General features: G+C 40.1%; 1 protein-coding gene across 3 annotated transcripts in view; it reads left to right on the top strand.

The window, feature by feature from the left end:
• PAK1IP1 (PAK1 interacting protein 1) overlaps nt 1–8,148 on the top strand; it is an 11,398-nt gene extending 3,250 nt beyond the window's left edge. Inside the window, exons 2-8 of one of the 3 annotated variants that reach the window (XM_008563183.1) lie at nt 280–442; nt 3,714–3,834; nt 3,910–3,984; nt 4,595–4,647; nt 5,439–5,584; nt 5,671–5,768; nt 8,005–8,148. In XM_008563183.1, the coding sequence (XP_008561405.1) occupies nt 280–442; nt 3,714–3,834; nt 3,910–3,984; nt 4,595–4,647; nt 5,439–5,584; nt 5,671–5,768; nt 8,005–8,128 (780 nt within the window). In that variant the 3' untranslated portion in view covers nt 8,129–8,148. Of the gene's footprint in view, nt 1–276; nt 443–3,713; nt 3,835–3,909; nt 3,985–4,594; nt 4,651–5,438; nt 5,585–5,670; nt 5,769–8,004 lie in introns of all 3 variants that reach the window. The other 2 variants (XM_008563181.1, XM_008563182.1) reach the window with 2 other exon arrangements.
• Nucleotides 8,149–8,227: the final 79 nt, after the last annotated feature.

Below are 8,227 nucleotides of genomic sequence, written 5' to 3'. Positions count from 1 at the left end.
GGTAAATATGAGTTAAAGATATGGGTGGGATCCAGAAGTCTTTCTAATCCCACCTCCATTGCTGTGTTCTGGAGTCATACCAGTGTTGCCTTTTCACCTCCTTGCTTTACACTCCTTATTCAATTCTCAGGTTCTTCGTTTTGATCTACATATCACGACATAGTCTTCTCTCCATCCGTAGGACCTATTGTCAGTTTTCATGGATTGTGGAACCATTAATCTGTTTCTAGAGAATTGTGGAGCGATTGTGGCATTGACTGTATGTTTTACTCTTAGCAGAAATGGACTCCTGTGGCTGACTTCACTCACCATGCCCACACTGCCTCCTTGTCAGCAGTGGCTGTGAATAGTCGTTTTGTAGTCACTGGAAGCAAAGATGAAACAATTCACATTTACGACATGAAAAAGAAGATAGAGCATGGAGCTCTAGTGCATCACAATGGTAAGAAAATTGTATCCCTTAGGGTAATGATGTGGATGTGTTATTACTTCACAGTTTGCCTTCAGTTGAACAATTCATTAAATGTCTATTATGTAGCAGATTCTGTGCTAGGAGATATAGAAATTTTTTGAAATGTGTTTCTTGCCTTCAGGTTGCTCACAGTCTGTACTGGGAGACAGAAGGGAGGCAGTTAACTCAGGAGGCTGGGGTTGGGGTGAGGTTTCACTGGAAGCTTCCTTAGAATGACACCCAGATTACCTTATAAGAGAATTAACAGTTATTAGCCAGGTGAAGTTTGCAAGAGAGAGAATGGGCATTCCGGGCATTCCAGGTAGTGTGAGGAGCACAGTAGCAGCGTCATAACAATGTCTAACTTTATTGGGGGAGTATGATGTACCCATCAGTGTGCCAAGAAGGTGCAGTTGTCAGCTCATAGACGACAATGCCTAGGTAGAGTCAAAGATATTACGTGACTTGCCCAAGGTCACAAAACAGTGGAACTAGAACTTGAACCCAGGTCTGGAGCCCATGTTTGTAACCACTGGTGTGCACAGGGAACTGTAAGCAGTGTAGTGTTATAAGAAGGTTAAATTGGAGTTGGGGGCGGAGAAGCTGAAGAAGTAGGTGGGGCCAGATCTTGGAGGTCCTTGAGAGAAGGCCAGTAAGGAGGATTGAACGGGAGGGAGAGAGTGAGCGGTGTGGGCTTGAGGCAAGTGCGTGCAGTTTGGATATGAGAGCGGTTCTGACTAAGAACAAGCAAGGGGACGATGAGAGCCAACCCCATTGAAGTTGGAAGCTGTGGATTGAGTAACATTAGTAGGGTTTTCTGAGTTTCTTCAGCAAAAGCTACAGACATTACAGCAGCTCTATGTGGCAACAGTGCCCAGGCTGTCGGTATGGGAAACTAAAATACTGAGGAGGCGAAGGTCACTGGAGTCGAGGAGGTCGAAGAGTAGTAATTTTCAGCTCATGGTTGGATTTGTCCACACTGAGAGTGAAGTTGCCCAGGATAGTGGCAGGATCAAGGAATAGAAAGACTGAACAAGTAATGGTTTTTATTTTCAGTAGTCAACATTATATGCTGTTTGCACTGCATTTTCCCAGGGAACAGAGGACGGGGGGATTAATATGTGTTTGAGAAGAAGGAAAAGGAAAGGAAGAACTCAATATAGTAAAATCAGATAGATAGGGATGTAGTTTGGGGAAATTCAACTAAGAAGATGTATTAGTCCATTTTGTGTACTTATAACAAAATACCTGGAACTGGGTATTTATAAAGCAAAACAATGTTTATTGCTTACAGTTTCTGAGGCTGGGAAGTCCAAAGTCCATCTGGTGGTGGTGACAGTGACCCAGGGATCTCACATTGCAAGATGGTGGAAGCAGAGAGAGCAAGACAGAGAGACAGACTGTCCTCTTCTTTTAAAGCCCTTAGAACCACACCCCTGACCACCATATTTAATCCATTCACTACTGCATGGTCCTACAATCCAGTCATCCCTTCAAGCCTCCACCCTTCAATTACCGTAATAGGATTTCCCACCCTCTTAACTGTCACAGTGGGGGCTAAGTTTCTAATACATAAAACATGCGGGATACAATTCAAGCTTCAATGAGTTTTGGGGGAACATAATTCAATCCACTACAGAAGGTTGGTTTCCTGCAAAGAAAGGCATTATAGGTGCCTGTTTTTCTACCCAATGTTTCCAGTATTTCGGAGTTTCCACACCAAGCATTGGTTTCTAGCAGTAAATTTGGAGTGATAAATGTTTGCCTTCTACTAGACAGTCCTTAGCTACTTTGATAAGCGTCATGCTCTTCAGCAGAAGTTATGCTTTGAGTCATTTGAGCATACATTCCTTTTCCCCTGTCTCCCAGTCCCAGTTCATACAGAGAAGGCTTCTTTCTTTTAGTCTTGGAAGAAATAAATAAGAAATCTGGTCCGTCTAACCCTATTATTAGTACAAGTTTTTCAGCAGTAAGAAAAGGACATGAGTTTAGACACGAGATGAATGAAGTAGGGTTCCTGGATTCCTCCCTTCTTTGTATAAATTCTGTTTTTCCAACAGTTGGTAATAGATAAGCTCTTTTCTAAGGAGCAGATGTGGGGAAGCAAAATTTCCCAAGTAAGAAATAGAATAATAGGAAAAGAGGAAAACACAGACAAAGATGGCCAGTGTCGCCTACTTTGTAATGAAGGTGGTCCCGTAGACCCATGTTATTAGGGCTTTTGTTGTGTGCCAAATTACTCATCAGAGATCTGTGGCATTTTCAATATAAAGGACAGTGTAAAGATTGGCCAGGAGGTATATAGGTGGAAAATAATGACCCAGCAGTTTATAGTCATATTTTTTAAAGGAGCAAATAGTAAATATTTAGGCGTTGCAGGCCATGCAGTCTCTGTTATAATTACTCTGCTCTGCCTTGTGTGAAAAGAGCCATGGACATTTTGTAGCTGAATGAGCATGGCTGTTTTCCAGTAAAATTGCATTTACGAAAACAGGCCACCAGGAGTTGGCCTGCAGGCAGTAGTTTGCTGACCCTTGAAGTACAGGGTAGTTAAGCTAGGTGACAGAAACTTCAAAGGACTGGAGAGGGTAAAGGTGTAACGCTATGGGCTGCTTTGTGGAGGTAGAAGAGCACTGGGTTCTTCCATTACCCCCACCCCCAGCTTTTAATGTTTGAGCCATAGGGGAAATTTCTGGGAGATCTGTCTTCAGTTTGGACAGAGGGAGATACAGTGTTTTGTGAAGAGGTGAAAAGATGAAGGAAAATTTGTTAACCATGGGAACGAGTTTCCAGAGGGGATAGCTGAAAAGTAGACACTTTAGAAAATTATCCTAATAAGTTCTCATGACAGTGAATGAGAAATGTGTAGAACTTAAATCAAAACAGCTCTGGGTGATGATGATTGGATTGTGGCTTTTTGAGAAGCTAACTCACTGTTTAGAAAGTGGTAGTCATAGGACTGTACATCTCTGTTCCACAGATTAGCTAGTTAGCTGGTTACTTTTGTTAGACTCCTGCTCCAACCATCCTAGCCAGTCATCTCCTAAATTTATGATTATGGAGACAAAGCAAGAAACTGATTAGTTCAAGACTATATCTATAACTGTAGAAAGTCTTCTCTGAAAATATTTGCATAGACTTGAAACAGTATAATCTTACATGAAAAACTTTAATTTTTCACTTAAGACTTTAAGCCGTCAGATTAGAAATGGAGTTTGTGTTCAGAATGAATATAATTTTGCCTATCTTGGTTTTTCCCCAGGTACAATAACTTGTCTGAAATTCTTTGGCAACAGGCACTTAATTAGTGGAGGGGAAGACGGACTCATCTGTGTCTGGGATGCAAAGAAATGGGAATGCCTAAAGTCCATTAAAGCTCATAAGTGAGTCTAGCTCTTTCCCATTGCCATTCTTGATCTGCCAGTCAAATTGGGGGCTAACTCTTGGTTTCATTTTAGAGGACATGTGACCTTCCTTTCTATTCACCCGTCTGGCAAGCTGGCCCTGTCTGTAGGTACAGATAAGACATTAAGGTAAGTCATTAATGCCCAAGGACATCTTTACTGAGTTGTATCTTCTACTACGATGATGATATAATGTTTCTGTACTGTTTCATGGCTCTCAGCCGCTTAAAGATATTGTGATGCAGATTGGCCACTTAGCTCAGCTGGTTACAGCCAGGTGTTATAACACCAAGGTCTGGGCTACAGATCCCCATTCCAGCCAGTCACCCCCCAAAATTTAAATATACTGTGATGCAAGGGAAAGGTAGGAAGCTAGTGAACCATCTCATAATGTAGGATAAAAATGACAAGCTCTGTATTCACACATGCACTTACATTTCAGTCATTGTAAGCTGTCAAGTGAAGAGGAGAGTCGTCCTAAAAAGAAGTGTTTTAGGACGTGAAACCTTTTGAAAATAGTACAGTGGATATAACATATTAAAGGGGTATGGGAACAGAAAGAGCTTTAATCATGCTTGATAATAAATATTTCAGTATGTTGCTATTGGAATAATGACAGAGTCTTTAAATAGTTAATATTTAGTAAAATTGTCATGTGGGTAAGTTTGTTATGCTTACACTTTTACACTTAGTAAAAGTTAATTGACGATTATGCCATAGTGAGCTTCCTGTTTTTCAGAACATGGAATCTTGTGGAAGGAAGATCAGCATTCATAAAAAATATAAAACAAAGTGAGTATCTTTGTTTGAAATATATTTTACAGTAACTTAATGGAATCTATATATATACGTATTCTTATGTAAGTGCATATACGCATTTATTTCTCTGCACGGTGGTGGTTACTGTTGTGAGGTTGTCACCCAGGAAAGGAACCAAACACTTAATTAAGAATTTTAACAGAGTCTTTATTAGCTGGCTGGTGACTGCCTCCCCTAGGTATTTTGGGAGAACAGCAGCTAGCCTTGGTCTGCTGGAGTTTATAAAGGTAAAAACCACACGGGTTTGTCCAGGTGCACGAAGCAAGCTAGGTCACAGAAGCCAAAAGCGAGCAGTTAAAGCAATCAGGCATAAAATTTTCATTGTGTATGGTTTCTGTTTCTATGCAACGGTTTCTGTTTTCAATGGTTTCTCACGCGGGGGGACTTCAGTCTGTTATAGTTCCCGTTTCTATGAGAAGGTAAATGGTTTCTCATGCGGAGGGAGTTCAGCTTGTGTCTACCTTAGTATTGTTCAGGGTCCTCTGTTACAGTTACCTGTAAGAACAAATGTTTTAGGTTACTTTCTTTACTTATTTCAGATCTGGGTTCTTGTTGTGGCTCTGCCACCCATCAGCTCTATGACCTTTGGTGAATCTTTGAACCCAGTTTATTATCTAAAATTTCACTAGCAAAATGTGTATCATAAGTTTATTGTGGAGATCAAATAGGATAATGGATGTGGAAATTCACAGTATAAATATTTGCTATTTTTAACACTGATTTTTTATTAATAAAATAAATAGACTTATTTTTTTAACTTACAGGTGCTCAGATAGTGGAATGGTCCCCAAGGGGAGATAAATACATAGTTGTCATACTGAATAAAATAGACATCTATCAAATTGACACTGCATCGGTTAGTGGCACCATCACAAATGAAAAGAGAATTTCTTCTGTTACATTTCTCTCAGTAAGTAAATAAGAAATCAGTGATGGAAGTTTATGGTGATGGTTGGAATTGCTGATGACATTCTCGATATTCTTTTTCTCTCCTAGGAGTCTGTCCTAGCAGTGGCTGGAGATGAAGAAGTTGTAAGGTTTTTTGATTGTGATTCACTAGTGTGCCTCTGTGAATTTAAAGCTCATGAAAACAGGTATTTTTACCAATCTCTACATGTGTATATGGGTAGAGTCTTCATAAATGTTATATATGCAAGAGTTTTATAAAGGAGGATATATATTTTTTGGAACTACTACAGAGGTAAGACATATCTACATGTATGTGATATCTGGAGTCTAAAACAAAAGATGGTGGAAAAATGTTGCCTTCCCTGACTTAGTAATGCAGAAGTGCTGAAGTTGTGATCAGGACTAGTCATTTGCACAAGATATTTACTTTTCAAATAAATATTTTAGACTTGGGGCCTGAAATGAAGTGAATCTGTACAAATGAAACAACTAAACAATCTTGAGCTTTGTCCCTGACCCCACTTATCCTTTTACTTTATTCCCCTTGCCCACTTACCCTTTCTATACCCTTTTTTACTGTAGGAGAGATGAAATGACATTATTGAGTTCCTGTTTGGGCCAGTCTCTGTTCCCTCCTAATGCTTACTGTATTTCTGGAGGGTAGATACTGGGTCTCAGAGTGAGTAGTTAAGTCACTTGGCCAGGATTACCCACCTCTTAGGTAATGGAGCTGGAATCTAAATCCAGTTCTGATTCTTATGTCCCTGTTTTTTTCACGATAATTTTGAAAAAAGGTGGTAACGTACAGAGTTATACTTTAGTGTGTTTCGTTAGCACGTTCTACATCTCAAATAAGTCTTAGTTTTTCTTTTCTTTTCTTTTTTTTTTCCTTTTTGTCTTTTTTCGTGACCGGTAACGGGATCGCAACCCTCAGTGTCGCGCCTGTACCGCGACTGGCAACAGGATCGCAACCCTCAGTGTCGCAACCGGACCGCGCTCAACCGGTGAGCGGACCGGTCTCTATATGGGATCCGAACCCTCGATGGGAGCGCTGCCGCGCTCCCAAGCGCCGCACTCTACTGAGTGCGCCACCGGGCTGGCCCTTAGTTTTTATTTTCTAAATAATGGTTAAGTTTTAAGAAATCTGGCTTTGTAAGTACTCAGGGTACTGCAGTCAGTATACAGGCCTTACTTTTCCCCTGTATTGGGAAGTAAGCACATTCTTTGAGGAAGGCCGTTTCACATGTACTAGTAACATTTATTGTATTTGGCCATTCATTCATTCATTCACATATTCATTGAGCATTCATTATGAAGAATTTTTACTAAGTATTTAATGATGAACGAAAAAGGTAAGAGCTTGTACATAGTTTTCATATTGTAGTGAGGCACTACACAGATTATCAACAAGTAAGCAGACCATTCTAATAGGAAGGAACTAGGAAGTTATGATGACTAAAGCATAAGAAGGATAATTTATGTAGGCAGGATATTGAGGGAAGGAGTGAGACCTTAAGGATGGAAAAAGTACTAGTTCTAAGAAGAGAAGAGAGACACAGGCACAAAGACCCTAAGGCAGGAAGGAGCATGGTGTGTTTTAGGAACAGATTGAAGACCTGTTACCTAGATGCAGAGGACAGGATGACGGGGGCCAAACCATGTATGGCCCTAGAGGCTGAAGTGAGCAGTTTAGATTTTATGCTCAGTCCCTTTGTAGGTTTTATTTTGTTTTGTTTACTTCTTATTATAGGGAAATTTAAAGGCAGGTAGACATTTTAAGGAGCTAACCCCCATAGACCCACCACCAGCTTCAACGGCTGTCCCTTTATGGCCAGTCTTGCGTCATATATATCCTCCTCCCCCATGTTCTTTTAAAGCAGATCTGAGTATTGTAGGGTTTTAAGCCTGGAAGGAACACAATTTGATGAACATTAGGGTGCAAAAATGGAAGCAGAAAGCCCAGTTAGGCTATTTCCATAATCCAGAAGAAAGATGATAGCCCTCTAGACTGGGTGCGGTGGCACTGGAGAGGAGGGAAATGGACACGTAGGAGGCGGCCTTGATCTGTCATCTCTGTTCTACTTTTCTCTCCTTGCTGAACATGGAGTTGCATGAGGTGAAGGGCTTTGTTTTATGCATCTTTGCTTCCTTTGTGATAATCTGATTGTTTATAGTGATGTCATCTTTTCAATTTTTCTTTAAGATGTGGTTGACAGTCAATTTTATCCTATATTTTAGCCCTGAAAATGTCTCACTGACTAATGGGAATGTGAAACATAGTTGTATGTTAAGTTGCCATTTATTGAGCAAATGCTTTTGGAAAAATATTGGAAAAGCAAGAGACTGCATGTAAAAGTTTTGTAATGGTATTGCACTGTTTGGAAGAAAAGATCTTTTATGGTGTTAATATTTCTATCCTAGGGTAAAAGACGTGTTCAGTTTTGAAATTCCAGAGCATCATGTTATTGTTACAGCATCAAGTGATGGCTTCATCAAAATGTGGAAGCTTAAGCAGGATAAGGTTGGTGTCTTAGCACAATATTAATACACTTCAATGCAAGTCTTGCCATCAGTATTACTTTGACTTAAGTGAGGTGGAATTTTTTAAGGGTCATAAGACATAGGTCTTTTTTTTTTTTTTTTT

This window comes from Galeopterus variegatus, unplaced genomic scaffold (genome assembly GCF_000696425.1).
Source record: "Galeopterus variegatus unplaced genomic scaffold, G_variegatus-3.0.2 Scaffold12779, whole genome shotgun sequence".
Lineage (NCBI taxonomy): Eukaryota > Metazoa > Chordata > Mammalia > Dermoptera > Cynocephalidae > Galeopterus > Galeopterus variegatus.
Note: the sequence above shows the minus strand (reverse complement) of the source record. Positions and strands in the feature narration are given on the sequence as shown.